We start from the raw sequence: 21,204 nt of genomic DNA on the forward strand, positions 1-21,204 counted from the left end.
GCCCATCCAGTGGCCACCTGCATCCCCTATCGGAGGGGGTGGAAGGGGGGTTGGGCACTAGGCTGAATCTTTGCCTAGGGTGCAGAGAGACCTTGCACCGGCCCTGGTGGCAGTGTAAATTCATAAGTGGATAGCAGCATGGCAGAAGTCTTGCCAGCAACAGTGAGCAGTGGTTATCCGAGTGAAGCCAGGTCAGATGTAGGTCTAAGAGGGCATGAGGGAGAGTTTTACGATATGAGATTTCAGTAGAAGAGTCCATATTGTTAAGGGCTTTGTAGGTGCAGGTGAGTTATTTGAATTGGATTATGCAGAGCAGCGGTGTATGCTTCCCCCAATTTCCCCCCCCCCACTGTGGGAAACTGCAGCCCGCTGGTGGGACAGCAGGAAAGTCCCATAAAAGCGGGACTGTCCCAATGAATGCGGGACAGTTGGGAGGTATGCAGTTGGGAGCTGATTGGCTGGAGCACCATTATCACACCCAGCGAGTTTTATCAGTTGTTTTGAGTGATAAAACTCATTGATAAATGTGGCCCCATGTGTAGAATGGACGGTAGTCAGTGATGTGCGGTCAGGTGAGGCAGAGCCTTTCCTGTCATACTTCAGTTACTCCAGATTTTTTACTATAAAATTAATAAAAAAATGTAAGAAAATATTATAAATATTTTGTTTGTATTATTCTAATAATTTTTATAGTCAAAACTCTGGAGTAAAAAGTGTATGGCAGGTGAGGCACTGCCTCCCCTGTCTAACTTTTTCTGCACATCCCTGATCAAAACACACCACATTTCCAGCACTATATACTGCTGCACCTCTGTATAGATAGATATGTATCTGTAAATCTGGCTCTGATACTAGCCAGTGCCTCCCCAGCCATTTGCCTCACCACACATCACTGATGCTGGTGGGTAACAAAGACTGAGTGACGGCATTCATGGTTTGTTTTCAGAAATGGGTCACTGGTTTTCGGTAGATGTGTTATGCAGGATCGGATCTGTTTATAAAGACCCGGCAAAATGGTTCTTGTGTTTCAAGTTTTTTAGTAGTTTTAGTAAGTTAAGTAGTATACCTAACCTCAGGGGTAACATGATCCATTATTTATCTGCCCCTGCATGCCTTCAGCTCTGCATGGCTGTTCCCGTCTTACGATAAGGCATCATTTTGTACATGTGTCTGGAGTATTTACAAAGAGTCTATTATACATTGGCATTTTCCTAAAGAAGCTGAAATGAAACTATCCATGCAGCATTAGAATGTTGAAATCCTCGAGTTTTGCTAAGCCGTCTGTTTTTAGGAATCCCACTTTCTATAGCTAGCCTACATTTAAATGTCAGTGGTTATGTAAGAGGAAGTGTCTACTACATGCTCATTACTTGTCTGTTTTCTCTTCAGGTAAAAGTGGTTAATGAAGAACTACACAGAAAAACGTTTGAAGAAATTGTCCGCTCCTTGGATAAGATGGAGAATGACAGCATTCCTTCCGCTACGCTATCACAGAGAGAGGTATGGATGCTAGGCTGCTGCCGCGGCTATAAATCTGCACCTTTCCAAACAACCCCCTCTGATGCTAACTACATGTGTGCTCTTATAATCCACTGCACAGTGTGTGACCCTGTACCAAAAAATCAAGCATTGGTTGGGCTTCATCCAGTAAGACAGACAAAACACACTGGCTAATGAGCCTCACTAGTTTGTGCTAGATACACTGACTGCGACCGAAGTGCTGAGGCGTATGTGTGACCAGCATTCTATTCTGAGCTGATTGTCAATTTATTGGGTTGAACAACTGGACTGCAACATATATGCCCAATACACAATATGTGAATGCTATACTGATAGTTTTATTTTTCCACGGAGCAACATTTTCTTCCATGTTTATCTGTTCTGTAGGAGTACTTATTATTCTCATTAGTATTATAACCAGTTATTACTACAGTAAATTGGCCAATATGCTGTAGCTCCATACAATAAAAAGGTTTTCTATTTACTACCTTATTTATTAAGGCAAATTGCAATACTAATTAGAATTTTTTGGTCAACCTTATTGTTCTTAATTGCATTTTGCAAGGGACAATATATAGTATAAAGAACGCTTACTATCATTGTGTGCGCCATTTTGTAAGCTTATTGTGAAGCACTCTCAGAGGGCACATGGGCTACTAGAAATTTGGTAGTAAATTACCCTATATGTTTCAAGTCATAAGAAGTAGTAGACTTAAAATACAAGTCAATTCAGTATATAAAGTCCTCTAGTAACATTCACCAATTTATATGTAAATGTCAGAACTTGATATATTTGGGATTGATTGAAATTTCCTGGTCAGCATGCCGTCAGATTTCAGTCACAGAACAGCTGACTGCACTGTAGGTTTAAAAAAAGGAAGCATGACTTGAAGAAACATCCAGCCTCAAATTCATGCTGATATTTGTGTAAATCTCTGTTTCTCGATTTGTGTCTGTCATTCATGGGTCATTGGTGTGTATTATCTCAGTCTGTATGGTATGTAATTACTAACGGAGAATCCTGAAGTTTTAAGTTTGCTTCCAGAAGATGGACTGTAACCAAATATGCTTGTTTTGAAACCGTTGTCACCATGAGCAACACCCTTGTTTAGTTGAACTTCCTTGTTTGTTATGTAAAATAAATACATTTCTGCTTAGTATGTACAGTATATATAGTAATTATAAGGGTTACATGGTGTTTCAGTTCACAGGCCTGATATCATTAAGACCATAGCATGATATCATTGGGTGTATGGTTAGGTCCAAAAGAAGAAAAAAAATAACAGTGTGGAACATTGGTGGTTGTCAAAGACACTAAGGGGTAGATTTATCAAAGCTTGGAGAGAGATAAAGTACCAACCAATCAGCTTCTAACTGTTATTTTACAGGTGTTTCAAAATGACAGGAGCTGATTGGTTGGTACTTTATCTATCTCTACTTTATCTCACTCAGAATGGGATGTACTAAAAGCAAAATGTGGCCAAAACTGCCATTTTTGGTGTTACGGCTGCTTTACCCGTATGTACCAAGCTCCGGAATGCGACACTTACCGGAGTTTGAACCTGTTAGGCAACGCCATCTATATATGGCGTCAGGGGCGGATTGGGATGGAAAACCAGACTGGAAATTTTCTGAAAGCAGCCCTAATGGAGGCGGGGACTGTGCAGCCTCCTGGTCGCTAGCTAAACTGTGGGTTACCACCCACAGCTTTAGCGACCGACCAGGGTGATGGTTGCGATGGGTCTCGGCAACCGCAAGCCCCAGGGAACTTCCTGCTCTGATCGAGCAGGAAGCTCCCCACTGACACTGCTGATGTCAGTGCGGCCACCCACAAAACGCGTTCTGTCAGGAACGCCTCCGTTTGTGTTATAGCCTACAAAACGGGGCGAGCTGTCGATCAACATCGACAGCCGCCCCTTTTGTAGTGAGCTCCGGAGCGAGAGAGTTTCTCTCTCGCTCTGGGGCTTGCGCACGTGCAGTGCGGCCGTTGCACGTGCGCAACGCCTTAACATCGACCCGCTTGCGAGCGCTCATTGCTTGCGACCGGGTCTGAATGAGACCCAATGTCCCTTAGTACATAATATGCCACTCTGTGCTCTCTCAGTACACAATATACTGTATCACACAATGCCCACAGTACATAATATTCCACTCTGTGCTCCCTACATGCATAATATGCAACTCAGTGTTCCCCCAGTACACAATCTACCACACAATGCCCTGCCTGTACATAAAATGCCACTCAGTTATCCCCAGTATGTAATATGCCACTCAGTACTTCCCAGTTCACTTCATTCTTACTTCCTTTTCTGGCTCCTTTTGTTTTATTTCTTCAATTCCCCAGCTGTTCATCTTCCCGCAGGCTCCTTGCGATCTTCGTCACAGACTCCATCCTCTCTTTACAGGCAGCACGCAATCAGGGCCGACTCAAGCCTAATTTTTTTAAAGCGTATATAGATTTTAGTTCCCCTTAGTGGACCTCTATTTCAGCTCACTCATTGCCCCCTCCCCCCTACAACATACTCTGACCCAGTTACTGTGCATCTCACAGCACTCACTGACCCTTCTCGCAGCACCACTTATGGCCCCCTCACAGCACCACATATTGCCCCCTACACTGCCCACCTCACAGTAACAAATACTGATCCTTCATTACCCACCTCACAGCACCCCTCTCAGTACAGCACCCCTCACCCATCACAGTACAGCACTCCTCACCCATCACAGTAAAGCAACCCTCTGCCCTCACAGCACCCCTCTCCCCTCACAGCACAGCACCCCTCTCAGCACAGCACCCCTCTCCCCTCACAGCACGCCTCTCCCCTCACAGCACAGCACGCCTCTCCCCTCACAGCACAGTAAGCCTTTCCCCGAACAGCACCCCTCACAGCATAGCACTCCTCACCCCTCTTAGCACAGCACCTCTCTCTCTCTCTCTCTCTGAATTATATCAACCAGTATATTTGTTTTTAATATAACAATGGAAACAACATTTGTCATTTTGGTCATTACTTAGATGTAGAAAAACACTTACAAATTATCAATAACAAGTCCCCTGTTGATACTGATCTGTAGTGGTAAGGGTTGACTTGCCTTTATGCTGGGCTACTCTCAGGGAATAGCAGCCCTCTCCACATGGCGCCCGTCACAGCATCCCTCACAATACACTTCACAGCACCCCTCACAGTACAGCACCCCTTTCCCCCCACAGCACAGCACCGCTCTCCACATAGCACCCCTCTCCTCTCATAGCACCCCTCTCAGCACAGCACCTCTTTCAGCATAGTGCCCTTAACAGCACATCACCCCTCATCTAATCAGAACACCTATTACACTTGTCGTGACACATTTAGTGCCAGCCGCGGCTGCCTCTGCCCTTCCTAACTCCTTGCTCCCTTTGAACTTGGTCAGGTGGCTGCTGGAGGTGAAGCTGTGAGCTGTCACTCGCAAGCTCCGCAAAGGCCCATGGGAGGAGTGGCTGGGCATGTGCAGCAGCCCTCCTGAGGCCATTTTACATTGTACTGGCGAATAAGCTTCTGGGCATGCGCAGAAGCTTCTGACCGCTGCTCTATCGGAGCTGAGCTCCGATCGCGGTAGCGGCCATCAGGGGGTCTGCCAGTCTTTGCATACCAGCCTGGCAGGGGGGAGAGTGGACCGGCCCAGCGGGAACTTTCCCACTTTGCCGGTGGCCTAATCCGCCCCTGGATTGCGTTGCCTAATAGAAGTCTATGGACTTCTATTTGCAATGTTCACTGAGAGGGTTCCAATCGAAACCCTCCCAGTGTCCACCGTGGAGCGTGCCTCACACGGCGCATGCTCAGAAGGACTCTTGAGTGTCTTCCGAGTCATAAACCCAGAAGTCCTATCATCAAAAAGCACCACTCTTTTTGGGAAATGCACTGCATAGTACATCGCGCCCTCAAAGCTTTTATAAATCCCCCTAAATTTGCTTACATACTGTACAGCTGGCTACCATAACCTGTTTAGCATGTCCATCCTCTGTGCCTGATGCCAGAACAAAATTTGCATACATATTAGTGCTGTTGACACAACAATTCGCTCATAATGAATAAGGTTACAGTCTTGTTTGATGTTATTGCATAAGTGTTGTCTTTTGGATCATGCATTCGAAACACAGTAAAACATTAAGTGTGCATGTGTTACCAATAAGGAAAGCTTTTATACGGCTGTGTTCTCTCTTCCATAGTTTCACTTTAGGGATGTGAAGTACATGCAGCTACAAGTCCAAACATTTACCATTCATAATGATGGGCAGGTGGCATGTCAGTTCCAGTTCATAAGTAAGCTTGATGAGTCTTCCTATAGCAAACAATGGCTCCGAGCTAATCCGAGCAAAGGATTTCTCACACCGGGTATGTCCACTCCTTTTAAGTGTGATATTAAAGCTACAGTTCCCTCTAAAAATGAAATTTGTTTTTTTAACATCACTCACTCAAGTTGCCTGTAAGTAGAGATATTGTTTTGTTAATTTTTAATTTGAGTTGTTATTCAAACTAATAATAATAATAATAATGTGCTTTACAGAAATCATGAACGTACTGTAATACAGAGGTTTAGCCTTACAGTAAGCCATGAACATAATACAGAGTTACAACAGTCATTTTTGGTCATAAATTCCAAGAATTATTTATTCTACCAACAAAGGTACCAGCGAGCTACCTGTTTACCTGAAACTGGCTTTTCACTGCTTCTTTCTATTCAGGAAGCGGGTTACTGTGGAGAAGTTCATGACTTCTCCAGTGTCGCCTGCGCACCATGGCTGAATCGCACTCCATACTACTATAGAAGAATGGAAAGCTCAGCTTTCTGTTCCGCTCCTGTGTACTGAATCGCCATCTCAGGATGGCGTAATCTGTAGGAAGTTGTATACTTCCATGCTCTCTGCCCGTTATGCTGGCTCTGTCCCCTTTAGAACTAGTGTCCTTTGAAACAGGTTTGACATGACCTGCTGGTCTCACACCCTGGCGCTTGCGCAGTGGGAAGAAAACACATTGGATTCCCGATATATCGGTCCTTGCGCTGCTTTCCGGGATTGCAAAGGGGCCGTTTATCGGAGGACCTCGCTGGACAGGTAAGTTTATATGAATTGGCTACAAGACATTAATATATATCATAGCGATGTGATGCGAAATATAGAGTTAGATTTTTCAGTAGTGATATTTACATGAATAGATCCCCATTTTCTCATTTATACCTGCATTCCTTTGCCATATCATAGAATAAAGCAAAGAAACTGTGATAAGAGATAAATTATTGCTTATTCTCCAAATAAATTCTAAAATGGCCTGGACAGATTTGTCAATATCCCTTAGAAAAGATAATAATTGGATTATAGTGATATTCAAAACAAATTGCTTTCTTGAACTAGCATCACACGTCTTCAATTTTCTAATCATTCCGCCTGTTTAAATAGAGAAAAGTAGTCACTCTACTGTTTGGTATTATCGTGCACACTACATTGAAGATGGACCAGAGAAAGCAGTGGAGACGGGCAGGACTGTGACTAGAGGTGTGTGAGTGGAGCCGCCGCGCAGAGACCTGTGGTCAGCACCGCTGCTCACCCACAGTCCCTGCATCTGGCTAGCAGGCTGCAGCAGTGCCGCCCCGGAGCATCCTGAGGACGCTTCAGACATGCACATCACTGCCCTTTCAGCCCCACGGAGCATCCTGAGGATACTTTGGGCTTTGCTGTCATTCCTGCCAATTGTGACTCCGTCCCCTCTGCATGATATCATGCGAAGGGGGTGTGTCCTGTACCCGAACCCACAGTTACTGAGCTGGAGAGAGTAGAGGAGATCATAAAGAAAATTATAGACGAGCACCAGTAAAGTGTGTCTAACCTCAGCTCTGGCTCCCCCCCCTGCTATCGACTGGTCTGCCCCCTTTTCTACTGCTGTTCCAACCTGTCCTGCCCCCCTCCCTTCTCCATACAGCTACCCCCCTTCTGAGTAGGTGTATTGTGCAGATCTTAGATCTCCAGCATGTTTGGTTCTAAATTGCATTTTATATTTGATGCAGTTGGATGCAACCACATGGTAGATACAGCTATAATGTTCTTTATATAGATCATCAGTGAGTACAAACTATGGGTATACCATAAAAAGTGAATTGCCTAACTAGCATGCATTATAGTTTGTGCATTGTTTATACTTTAATCTCTGTAATTATACCTATTCAGCCTGTTTCACTGTACAGTGGAACCAGGAACTGCAGTGAAGATTAATGAGATTAAACACAATTGGTTTACATGGGGAGTATGCCGTCTAACTCTGTTCTTAGATGGCATATGGTAAAGCAAAATAATATATCATACTTACGTTATACCCAGCGGCGTGTCTATAATGGGTGCAGGGTGTGCGGGGAACATGTGCCCCTGGGTCCAGGGGGGCCCCGCACTGCACACCCTGCACCCATAATATTACTTACCTCTCCGGAGTCCCAAGTCGGCACGGGGGTCTGGCGCTGTAAAACGCATGCGCAGTACAGGGAAAATGGCTACCGCGCCCATTTTCCCAGTGACCTGTCCATACATTACAGAATCTGGGCACACTCTAGTGCCCAGAATCTATAATTCCGGCGCTGGCCGCGCACAGCTCAGTGCACTGCCGGGCGGAGAGGAGGGGGCCCGTGTCGGAGAGTGCACACGGGCCCCCTTCTCTCTAGAAACGCCCCTGGTTATACCATAGATGTATATTAATTACTTGTCATATCAGACCCAACTATCTCCCTGCCTAACCATATAACCCCCATAATATCATAGTTTCTCCCCTTGGTGCCTAAACCTAACCCTCCCTCCTTGTCCCTAGCCATCGGGGTAAGTGCCTAACCCTGTCTCTCCTAGTACCTAACTCTCCGATAAGTGCCTAACCCTAACTATCCCTCTTAGTGTTTAACCCTGTTGGGGTAAGTGCCTAACCCTAACCGCCTCTTCTAGAGTCTAACCTTAATGCTAAAAAAAAAAAAATTCCAATGTCGACATTTTGACCATATCACCCTTTTGTACCTGTCGATCTATTGCCTGTTTATATAGACCCTGTCGACCTTTATACTGAAGATCTATTGACTGGAACCCATAGGAGCAATAGACACAGACTACACAGAGGAGTAACACATCTACATAAAAAGACCCTTTTCACAAGATGATTTTCTAACCTAAACATCAATGTTGCTACTTTTAAATACCTGTACTGTAATATTGGGCCAGTTATCAGTCTGAGGACAGCATTAAATCCATAATTACTGGCTAGAATAGCTAAATTAGTGTGTATTTGATTCAGTCTACAATAAATCTATTAGCAGCGGCAGAATTCGGAGATCCATCAAACTTTTACCTTCAATCAAATTTAACTAAAAAGAAGAAAAAGAACGTAAAAACCATTGCAGTCTTATGTACCTTAAAGACCTACTGAAATGCTGCGCCTATCCACCAGCCAGCTTTATCTGTTGTGTCCGGTATCATGGTATTGCTGAAACATCCACTAATGGCAGCAATTGTTTAGAAAGTCTATTATATTCTGTCCCATCTATTCTGCAAATACGGGCTACACTGTGAAATAGTTTTTAATAATAAAAACCCTGTTTGTCATCTGGTATACAGATAGGCCAAAACAATCAGGCATGTGCTCTTTTTCTTTCCTAGGATCAGAAACAGAAATAGAATTGGAGTTGTTTGTCAATAATCAAACAGCTTCTCATCTGAACTGTGGTGAGGAAAGACTGGAAGACATTCTTATTCTGCACCTGGACAGAGGGAAAGACTTCTTTCTATCTGTGACTGGGAACTATCTGCACAGCTGCTTCGGGTCATCCATCCAGATGTTGTGTTATATGAGAGAGCCCATCAGGGACATGTCACTCGATACAATCAGAAAATTGGTATGATCGTCTGCATCAATCAAGTTGATTGATTATAATTAAAATCTTAACACTAATGTGTGTGTGTGTATATGTGTGTATATATATATATATATATATATATATTATTTTTTTAAACCTATTGTAGGCACATATTCCTCTACAGATGATGGATTCTTTTATTGGTGCAGAGAAACCGCTAGATATACCAAAAGAGCTGTGGATGATGGTTGATCATTTACATCGGAATGCGTCCTTGCAGGTTAGATCTCTCCCATTTTCTCCTCATTGCTAAACCAGGTTTAAAAGGAAGATCCTTACACATCTCAATAATGGGACAGGGTTTGGAAAGATATTGTGCACACATATAGTAGTGTATATTTTATATAACTGTAAAATATCACTATTCTTCACATATACTTTGTACTGATGACAAACATTGTTATAAATTATATTTATTTTGTTCTCATCTGTTTGTTTCAACTACTCTACCTAATGACCAGCGGGAAATGCTTATTGCTTATTGTTTTATGTATAGGTTTCTATTTTGTACAGTAACCTATCCAAGCAAATATGATATTTTATTTATTTAATTTTTTTCAAAATAGATAGGGCTTTAGTTTTTGAATAAATATTTTATTATGTTTTTTTTATATAGAGGAATATGGGCAAAAAATAAAAAATAAAGATCCAATTTTCCATAAAAGTACCTTTAGGTAATTAATGCATCACACAAAATGTACCTCATTATTTAGCTGGCTAGTTCACTTTAGTATAGGGATATGTGTATTTTATACAGAGTCTTACTGAATTATGTGGGCCAGTGACTAATGTACACATTATAGTTCTAGACACCATTGTTTTTTTTATTCTTAGGGCAAGAGTAAGTGGGGATAATGCAGTATTTGTAGCTTTGGTATCACGTGCATTTTGTGGAACATTCAGACATATTTGCATGCATGTATTATGTTCCTCAAATAGAGACACAATTTTTGTTTTCGGTGGTGAAGGTGGGGAGGGTTTGCTAGGAAGGAACCTAAGGGGTAAATGAAGATCTCCTCATTCCGGTTTGTTCCAATATCTGTCAGTACATTACTAAGGGTTAATTCGCTTTTATGCTGAATATCTCTAAGTGCTATGTGCTTGTATGATTAATATATCTAAATGCTATGAGATTGATATGTCTGCAAGTGCTATGAGATTAGATAATAGAGATTCAATATTTTTGGGTAGTTCATATGTCTCCATAGATGTTATTGTACAAAGGTACGGTATTAGGGAAAATTCTCCTCCTAATGATGATAAGGGGTAAAGTTCACACTTAGTGTTCAATTCATTTAGGAGCGAGGGGGGAGAGTTGCTGATATGCAATGGCATAGAAATTCTGGCATCTGAACTCGCCCCCCACCCCGTGACAAAATCTTGCCCCAAACTTTTGGATTTTTGTACGCAGCCCTACAGGGCTGTCAACAAAATACACTAGTCCGGTGGTACCATAAGTGAGGTGTATAGCTGAATTTACGGCCATGACATAGTCGTGCTCAATACAATTTAATCCCTATTGTTATGTTACATATTCTAATTTATACTGATACAATGTATCTAATGTAAATATTTTCCACTTCTGAAAAATGTCTGCTCCTAAACTGCAAAATATTTACAGTCACCAAATTTGATCAGGTATTATTTGTACAATATGCTGTATATTACTGAATATCAATACAATGTATCCCATGCAAGATTGCTTCAATTGAGAAAATATATGCCCTGTTGGATTAGTGAAAGGAGCAATTCAATGTACACCATCAATCTGTGGAAGGTGGGGTGTTGTGGCCAGGGCCGTTTCCAGGGGCGGGCGACCCGTGCAATCGCACGGGGCGCTCCGCCTTGACCCCTTCAACATAGGCAAAACTGCCTCTGCCGCCATTTCGCATTTTCTATAAATGATAGAATAATGTATTTAATGGCTGGGAATCAGGGCGGCTGTAACGACGCTCAGACTGACCGGGAGGTCCATTCCCCTGTGTAAGCTCTGCCTCCCCTGTGTAAGCACCAATCGGAATCAATCCTCTGGTGCATGAGCGCACGGTAACGACATGACGTCGGACCGTGCGCGCTAGCGTGCCAGTGAGGAACGGAGCTCTGAAAAGGCTGACCTCAAGTCTGCAGTGTTCCGCTGCCGACTGCCCGCCCTTCCATCCTGCGTGTGTCGGGAGTTGTCTCCTTACAGAAGGACTCTGCAGCATCAAAGCTGCAGAGTCCAGTCTTGTGGCCCGGCATCCGAGGCCACTCGCATGTGCCGAATGCCCGCCCGCCGCTCGGTGTCAGGTGAGGGAGGGGTCCGGAGGTGTCTGGTGAGGGAGCGGGCTGGAATTGTCTGGTGAGGGAGGGGGTGGGAGGTGTCTGGTGAGGGAGGGGTCCGGAGGTGCCTGGTGAGGGAGGGTTCCGGAGGTGCCTGGTGAGGGAGGGGTCCGGAGGTGCCTGGTGAGGGAGGGGTCCGGAGGTGCCTGGTGAGGGAGGGGTCCGGAGGTGCCTGGTGAGGGAGGGGTCCGGAGGTGCCTGGTGAGGGAGGGGTCCGGAGGTGCCTGGTGAGGGAGGGGTCCGGAGGTGCCTGGTGAGGGAGGGGTCCGGAGGTGCCTGGTGAGGGAGGGGTCCGGAGGTGCCTGGTGAGGGAGGGGTCCGGAGGTGCCTGGTGAGGGAGGGGTCCGGAGGTGCCTGGTGAGGGAGGGGTCCGGAGGTGCCTGGTGAGGGAGGGGTCCGGAGGTGCCTGGTGAGGGAGGGGTCCGGAGGTGCCTGGTGAGGGAGGGGTCCGGAGGTGTCTGGTGAGGGAGGGGTCCGGAGGTGTCTGGTGAGGGAGGGGTCCGGAGGTGCCTGGTGAGGGAGGGGTCCGGAGGTGCCTGGTGAGGGAGGGGTCCGGAGGTGCCTGGTGAGGGAGGGGTCCGGAGGTGCCTGGTGAGGGAGGGGTCCGGAGGTGCCTGGTGAGGGAGGGGTCCGGAGGTGCCTGGTGAGGGAGGGGTCCGGAGGTGTCTGGTGAGGGAGGGGGCATGAGGTGTCTGGTGAAGGAGAGGTCCGGAGGTGTCTAGTGAAGGAGAGGTCCGGAGGTGTCTAGTGAAGGAGGGGGCAGGTGTCTGGTGAGGGATGGTTCCGGAGGTGTCTGGTGAGGGAGGGGGCGGGAGGTGTCTGGTGAGGGAGGGGGCGGGAGGAATCAGTGGAGTTAGTGGGGAGTCAGGAAATCATGGTGAGAGGAGCCAGATAATGGAGGCTGTTTGATCTGTCAGGTTTTGAAGGGAGATGAAAAGAGACAGGTGGTGGAGAGGAATGAGAGGACTCGGATAATGGAAAAGGTGGGAGGAATTAGATAATGTTTTGGGGTGTAGGGAAGTCGGCTAAAGGAAGGGGATGAGCAGAATCAGATAATGGCACAAAGCCTCTGAACCACCGCCTGTAGGTCACTGCAGCGTCCAGTACACGATGCAGAGTACGGAATTGTACCACCGCCACCTGCCAATGTGTGCTCGTCCTGTGCTTTTAGTACAACTAAAAGATGTATGTTTGCACCCTCCTGATCGTGTGAGCAAAAATCCAACTAAAGTGCTGGGCGCTATGCTGTTTTTCAGTTTAGCACGGCGCTTACAGTATCGCGGCACTTCAGTTGGAAAATGCACGTCTGAACATCTGGCTCAAGGCGCGCTAACTGGCATTTCCAAACTAAGTGTCGGTCGCAGGAGAAACAATTGAATAGCTGTGAGAACTTCTTTATTGCGTGGCCACGCCCATCATGACATGTGACCATGCCCATTTTTTTGGACCGCGCACATTAATTCTCTATGTCCCCTATGGAGTACAACCAGAACACAGAGTAAATGCAAAAAAATTATTTAATTGTATCACACAAAAAGACGGGGAACAAGCCATCCATATGAGACACTATTGAAAACTTATCTGGAGTCCTATGTTTTGCATGGTGGAGCAAAGCTCAAACACCCCAGACCTCCATAGATTTGCAGTGAGCAGTAGCACATGTCCCGACAGATGTTTCGTTATCACCTTTTTCAAGGGACTGCTGAAGTAATGAACATCCAAGGGTGGTTAAATACCCCTCCAATTAGATTAAACTAATAAACAAACGCACTCACCCGAGTGACACACATGATAGCAATCACGTCCGTTCCTAGGAATGGCGCACACCGCTACCGCTGTAACCAGCACATGCCACCGCTAGTCCCGGCAACCACGCCAGAAATTGCTGCGGAGCTCGAACTAATGTGCTGTGCCATTATGCCGGGAAACAGCATGCACTGTGGCGCCGCCAGAAGTGATGGATCCAATGTAAATTACGTAACTAGGCAACCCACTGACAGAAGCCATGCCGTTGCCATGCTGGACATGACCAATCACGTCAATGTGACAGCGATGATCCAATCCAGGGCCCCCTTGCATGGCCTACCAGCCAGATAAATGTGCCCACAAATGAATTGATATGAAAAAACTAAATAAACAATCAAACTACATCGCCTGCATTCCAAACAGGACCACTGACCAACCCAGCAGCGCCAGCCAGTGGACGTGCAAAAACATCGTAATGGCTAATATAAAAATACTATATTTAAAATATGACACACATGTAACTTGCACATCAAGGGCTAGAAACTTGTAAGTATAAGTGTGTAAATATTATCAAATAGATAATATATAATAATAATATACTGTGACACAGTCAGATTAGGGGTCCCTCTCCTGGGTAGAGGACTCCTTCCTTAAACACACACAGCAGCCGGGAAACAGTACGCCAGACTGGATTCGAGTACAAGCTGGTCGGCGCCAGTCTTTATTGTGCAAAACAGAAATAACATAAAGAAAACATAAACATAAATCCTAGCCCTGTCGGGGCACTAACTTCACAGGTAGTTCCCTCACTACCAGAACCTGGCAGGGCCTAATGCCCTCACCAGCAACCAAGGCACAGCACAGCACTCACAGTTAGGTTTTCACAGTGTCTCTGAGCAAACTCCCTGTCTGCTCTCCCAGGTGAGACAATCAGCCCTTAACACACTAGGCTTATATTGGCCACTCTCAGGTGGGAACCCAATCAAGCCTGTTACCAGGCTGCGAGAACCAAAACCTGGAGTGGCCGTGGGTGGAGCCCTCCCTCTCCTCTCACCCACAACCCCCAGGTCCCAAACCGGCTTTTCAAAAAGCCGAGACTCAAGCCTGCTACACTGCAGACTTTCTCCTGGGGGTTTAAAACACATAATGACAGGAATCTGGGATAAATGTCCCTGTCACAGACCACTTTACCAGTGATCCTATCACATATCCCCCCCCTTTGTTTCGACCTGTGGGGCGGAACAACTGAAGCCCCCAAACAATGAACGCGTGACAACGCGTCTGCTTTAGACAACAGGCCCCCTGGCCTGTGTTCCACTGAAAATTTAAAAGTTTGTAACGCCAAGAACCATCCCGCATTACTGTCCTTATTTTCGGACATCCACTTCAAAGGGGCATGGTCAGTGATCAATTTGAACTTTCTTCCAACCAAGTAGTACCTGAGAGCCTCTAACGCCCACTTTATGGCCAACGCCTCCTTCTCCACTGTGGCACCGGGTAGGCATCGAATTTTGAACCACTGTTTAACTTTCGGAAGTCATTGCAGAAACGCACACTCCCGTCGGGCTTTGGAATCAACACAATGGGACTTGACCATTCACTATGTGATACTTCAATAACCCCTAACTCTAGCATATTTTTAATTTCTTTCAACACCGATTCTCTTTGTGCTACTGGTAACCTATAGGGCTTTAGATTTACTGGAGGGGCTCGGTTGGCCGACAGTACCGTTCTATCTTTCCAGGGCTTTAACAGATTTATATGGTATATCTGTTCCGGCTTTCTTTTCCCCGGCTGGTAAACTTTGTAATTGACCTGTCCCACTCTTTCTAAGATTTCAAAGGGCCCTTGCCATTTAGCCAAAAGTTTATTTTCCACAGTGGGAACCAACACTAACACTCTGTCCCCAGAAGCAAAGCTGCGTAACCGAGCATTGCGGTTGTATACCCTCTGCTGTGCCTGTTGAGCCTGTTTCAGGTGCTCTCTCACTATTGGCACCTCTACAATAGGCAATGGAACTAGTGGACCCTTAAAATGTGGCCTGGGAGCATGATACTGACACTCAGGGCAGGATGCGTAAAAGTCAGATACCTCTTTATGAAGCCCGGGCCAGAAAAACCTCTGCATTATTCGCTCAGTGGTTTTCTCTACCCCTAAATGGCCTGCCGTTATATGACCATGGGCCAGATCCAACACTGTTCTTCTGTAGGCTTTGGGAACTATTAGTTGTTCCACAACATCTTCCCCCTTCTTAGTCACCTGACATATAACAAATCCTGACACATTGCCATGTGGGGATAGGACAAAGGACTATCAGGATCTACGGGTTTACCATTAACTGCTTTTACATTCTCCCTGGCTTTTACCAAAGTAGGGTCTTTCAACTGCTCCACGGCAAAGACCTCTCTTCTGACCTCTAAATCAGGCAGACGATCAACTGGCCCAACAACACTTCCCACCTCAATGGGAGGCACATCAGTTGGCGGGCCACCGTCACGCTCCGCATTCTCTAGTTCGCCAATCATAGTAGAAAAAAGGAATAACTCTGACTCAGAAGAAACTCCCTCCTCCACTACATTGACAACCTTCTCAAATGGATCGGGGTTGTTCACTTCTGGAACAAAACGGCTTTCCCACAACTTCCAGAAGTGAGCAAAGTCTCTCCCCAATATTGCATCGCACATCAGACCAGGCACCAAACCCACAGAAACTATAGCAGAACCACATGGTGTCTCGATGTTCACCTCGGCAGTAACATAATATCGAGTATCCCCATGTATGCAGGTCACACCAACAGTTTTCCCCTTACGCCTCAAGGGGTTCACCAGCTCAGCTTTTATAAGTTTCACCAAGCTACCAGAGTCTAACAGTGCCTCTACTCGGTGGCCATCTACATTGAGTACACACACGTGCTTATCAGTCTCAGCCTGCCGGTCAGCCGTACAGGCTGTCTGTGCAAAGAAAGACCCCCTGCGGTAGACATGAGCAGTATCACATTGCATAGGTTCAGTTGTAAGTGAACAATTAGCGGTAATATGGCCGAAGTCACCACACCGGAAACACTGAATCATATTAATGTCTAGTCGTTTACGGGGCAAGAACCTTCCTGGCCTGGCAGGCCTGTCTCCAGGTTCTACACCCTCAGTCTTAGGTACATTCCACCGCCCAGCACCCTTCTCCCCTGGAACAGTCTTACCAGTGTCTGTGGGAGTTCGCCGGTGCGCCATCAGGGCTCGGTGGGGCATACTCCTCAGCTCCTCAGCCGCTACGTACCTCTCCACCAGTTCGACCAACTGGTCCGCGGACTTAGGGTCTGCATGGCTCACCCATTTGCGCAGAGTCACAGGTAATGATCGCAGGTACCGGTCCATCACGACCCTTTCCACGATCTGTGGTCCCGTCAGCGTCTCAGGCTGTAGCCATTTTGAGGACAGATGGACGAGGTCATGCATCTGTGAACGTGGAGGCTTGTCCATATGGAACTCCCAGCGGTGGACCCGTTGGGCACGAACAAAGGTGGTGACTCCCAAGCGAGTTAGGATCTCCTGTTTTAGTTTTTTATAGTCCTTGGCATCAGCCAGGCATAAGTTGAAATATGCTTTTCGTGGCTCCCCAGACAAAAAAGGTGCCACCAGACTTGCCCACTGCTCCTTGGGCCAACTCTCCCTTTCGGCCGTTCTTTCAAATGCGGCGAGATAGGCCTCCACATCATCGCCCGAAGTAATCTTTTGGAGGAAGTGACTGGCTTGTACGGAGTGAGTGGTGGTGGGAGGACCAGTAATAACATCTCTGGGCCGGGCGACCAAGTGCTGTACCACCTCTTTTATGGCCTGGCTGTTTTCCGCTAAGGCCTTGCGGGTTTCCTCGATGGCAACCTGTTGTTGCCCCTGGGCTGTCTCCAAGGCCAACAGTTGCACCCTGGTGTATTCCTGCAGAGCCCTGGTAGCTTCCTGCTGAGCTGCTGTAGCTTGGAGCAAGGTTTTAATTATGTCCTCCATTTTGTCCTGGGGTGTAGGTTGGAAGCTGAACCTTGCCTCTCTGAGCATTGGCTGACGCCTCCTCTATGGGACTCCAAGGACACAGCGTTATTTCCACACTCACAAATTGGGTGTCTGTCCCTTTAATTTTTAAACGGAAAGGTTTCCTCTCGCTGCAACTTCAGTGTGTGTGGTTGCCCGCATTCTCCACCATATTGTGACACAGTCAGATTAGGGGTCCCTCTCCTGGGTAGAGGACTCCTTCCTTACACACACACAGCAGCCGGGAAACAGTACGCCAGACTGGATTCGAGTACAAGCTGGTCGGCGCCAGTCTTTATTGTGCAAAACAGAAATAACATAAAGAAAACATAAACATAAATCCTAGCCCTGTCGGGGCACTAACTTCACAGGTAGTTCCCTCACTACCAGAACCTGGTAGGGCCTAATGCCCTCACCAGCAACCAAGGCACAGCACAGCACTCACAGTTAGGTTTTCACAGTGTCTCTGAGCAAACTCCCTGTCTGCTCTCCCAGGTGAGACAATCAGCCCTTAACACACTAGGCTTATATTGGCCACCTTCAGGTGGGAACCCAATCAAGCCTGTTACCAGGCTGCGAGAACCAAAACCTGGAGTGGCCGTGGGTGGAGCCCTCCCTCTCCTCTCACCCACAACCCCCAGGTCCCAAACCGGCTTTTCAAAAAGCCGAGACTCAAGCCTGCTACACTGCAGACTTTCTCCTGGGGGTTTAAAACACATAATGACAGGAATCTGGGACAAATGTACCTGCCACAGACCACTTTACCAGTGATCCTATCACAATACATAATGTCCATGCTTAAAAATAAAGCTGTCATATCATCACAAAAACTTAGAACCTGACCGAAGATTTAGAGGGCAACCATAAATGATTGGATAATCTAATACTGACTGGTCCATATATAGAAATGTGGTCACGAGATCAAGTAATAAACTAGATGTTAACAAAGTTATGTAAATTATGTTAATCCAAAAATGCTGAAAAGGTAAATTCCTCATTGAGTCCATGTGGACCCATAGTACCCAATATGTGAATCCATCGACACTCTTTCTGCAGCAATATTTTGTGACGGTCACCACCCCTCCTCAGGGGCGGCACGTGATCAATCGGCATGAAGGAAAAATCCTTTAGAGTAGGTCCATTTGTGGCAAAATGTCTGGCCACCGGTGGTGTTAAAGATTCCAATTTATTGCAAGCTTTCTTATTAGAGGATCTATGCATAGCTATGCGTTCTTTCACCATGCGTATCGTTTTCCCAACATAAATTTTATTACAGGGACAATAGATAATGTAAATGATGAATTTGGTCTCGCAGGTCATACGATGTTTAAGATGAAATATATTGCGACTCAAAGGCTGACACCTTTGGATTAATGTCCGAAAATACTAGTTGGTCCTTCAAATTGGGACTTCTCTTGTAATAACTCACCTTTTTTCTCAGTTTATTTTTTTCTATGTGAGGTTCATAGATGACCTGTTTTTGGTGTCGACTGGCGGAATGGTTGCCCTAAAAGAGTTTGTTGATACCCTTAATGCACAGTAATGGGAAAACAATATCACACAACAGAAATTTTAGTGGACATATTATAATGGGGGGGGGGGGGGCGCGCATTTTCAATGCTCGCACTGGGAGCCCGATTGTCTAGAAACTACCCTGGTTGTGGCAGTACCATGTGGTAGTCCTATACAAATCCCTGCATGCGGACAGCATTTAGTAAGGGTGCAGTTTAGATCAGCTCTGTGCCCTACTTCACTTGTATGTAGTGATGAAAAGTTTCATCACACAAAATGTAAGGTTATTTTAGAAGATCCAACTGCAGGACCCAATGAGCTCAACTTTCATTGCTGTAGCCATCTCTGTTTCTCCTGTGGTGATCTACTTAACCTCCGATATGGCTGCAAATGCCACAAAACATGGGAAACATGGGTGTTCTGACTCTGTATCTAGTAGTGATATTGATGCTAGGTGGTATATATTTCTGCTGCTTTACACTAGCCAAATGTACTTTAACCACCAGCTGTTGTACCGTTACATTATGTTATAATGTTCCTTGTGTTTCAAGTGTTCCCCACACCTGTTATTTGGACACCTTTACCTTGTGTTTCCGGTCAAAGTATAGCCTTGCACACTATACATAATAAATAATAACACTGTGCATTTAAATTTCTGAATGATTTTAGAAACAGTTTGGTTCATTGATCTTTATGGCACCAATATTAAAAGTGATGCCCACGGGGGCGTGGCCTGGTAGGCATCGGATGCAGACGTACCTTTGCAGAGCTCCCGACTGGCACCCGCAAATTTTTATCTATTGCATCCTCTGCCCGCTCCTGGTGACTCACACCTGGCCCTGCTGACTCCCTGCCACCTCCCTATCCCGAGTGTTGTGACCCTCAGAATTGGGGGGGCATATCCTGTGCCCCTGCCGGGTTGAGGCCTTCACAGCCTTCTGAAGCTGGGGCCTCGATTTGTCTTTGGGCCCGGCGTGTTCCCCGCCGCCGGCGGCACCTCCGAGACCTCTACCGGACATCCCGCACCAAGCCTCCCGCGGACCCACGGACCCGCTGACCCTGTCATCGCTCCAGCATATCCTCCAGCTGGACTCCGGCTCCCTGCGCATAGCAGCGCTCCGTCCCCATACACGCGGCCGGAAGTGTGGAACCGCCGCCTTCTGTGGTGCCCGCCCGCAGCCTCACTGTCTACGCTGCCGCAGGACTACCCTCCGGAGGGTCCGGTCACCTGTTCTCTGGGTCCTCTCCTGTCAGGGCTCCTGCACCTGCCTAGTCCCTGCTTGGTGTGTCCTGCTCTTCACCTGATACTGTGGCCGACCAGCTGCCCTATAATCTGACCTGAGTGGTGAGTCCTCTAGACAGTGGGGTCATTCCCTCTCATCTGCCCACTATTTCTCTCCTATCAAGGACATTATTTTATTTTACTATTTTATATATTTTTGATCCCTTTATTTGTGGGCTTCCTGCCCCTCTACTTTCCCCTCAAAGAATCTGTAACTGGCCTTTGCTGCTCATCTCTGGTGTCGGAGCTCCCTCTTGTGTCCATTTTCTATAATTGCATTCCAGTATTTTGTTTAAAGCAAAAGGTTTCTCCAGTGCTGTTAAAACTATTTTTGGTGATTTCATTCTAATGGTGACCTCCGGCCCCCTAATGTTTTCTTTTTAAGTTTATTTCTTATCCCTCTTGGCCCTGAGCTAAGCCTGCGGAGCAACACTTTCCGTATTTTCTTTGTGACCACCCACGCTCTATCATACAATGCCTAGAGGAAATAAAAAACCACCCGGTGGTGACCTCACCTCATTCCTCACTAGACGAAGCACCTTTGCCCACGCTAGACCTACCACACCTGAACACTCTAATGAACACTTGGGCTTGGAATCTGAGGAGGATGATTGTGCGCCCATCACCCGACGAGACTTTCTCTCTCTACTTAAAGAAGTTAAAGAGGTGAAGACCTCGGTTCAAGCCCTTCACTCATTGAAAGCCGATATTGCAGAAATTGGGGGCAGAACTGACCAACTTGAGAGACGAGTAGAGGAGGTGATATCATTCCAGCAGTCTTTCGAGACTGACTTCCATCAAATGCGTCAAGACATATCCCAACTACAAGAAGGCCAGGAGGATCAGGACAATAGGGCGCGGAGGAATAATTTAAGAATTCGGGGGATCCCGGAGGAGATTGAACAAGCG

The 21,204-nt window shown here is 46.4% G+C and overlaps 1 protein-coding gene and 1 long non-coding RNA gene across 3 annotated transcripts in view; one reads left to right on the forward strand and one right to left on the reverse strand.

The window, feature by feature from the left end:
- The window catches only part of LOC148542923 (uncharacterized), a 231,071-nt gene that overhangs the window by 157,794 nt on the left and 52,073 nt on the right, over positions 1-21,204 (reverse strand). The gene's annotated exons all lie outside the window — the stretch shown is intronic.
- Positions 1-21,204, forward strand: part of INPP5B (inositol polyphosphate-5-phosphatase B) — a 179,305-nt gene that overhangs the window by 127,482 nt on the left and 30,619 nt on the right. For both annotated transcript variants that reach the window (XM_088462293.1, XM_088462292.1), the window contains 4 exons: positions 1,390-1,500; positions 5,708-5,873; positions 9,161-9,396; positions 9,524-9,637. In XM_088462293.1, the coding sequence (XP_088318419.1) occupies positions 1,390-1,500; positions 5,708-5,873; positions 9,161-9,396; positions 9,524-9,637 (627 nt within the window). The remainder of the gene's footprint in view (positions 1-1,389; positions 1,501-5,707; positions 5,874-9,160; positions 9,397-9,523; positions 9,638-21,204) is intronic.

This window comes from Taudactylus pleione, unplaced genomic scaffold, assembly GCF_031769625.1.
Source record: "Taudactylus pleione unplaced genomic scaffold, aTauple2 ptg000007l, whole genome shotgun sequence".
NCBI lineage: Eukaryota > Metazoa > Chordata > Amphibia > Anura > Myobatrachidae > Taudactylus > Taudactylus pleione.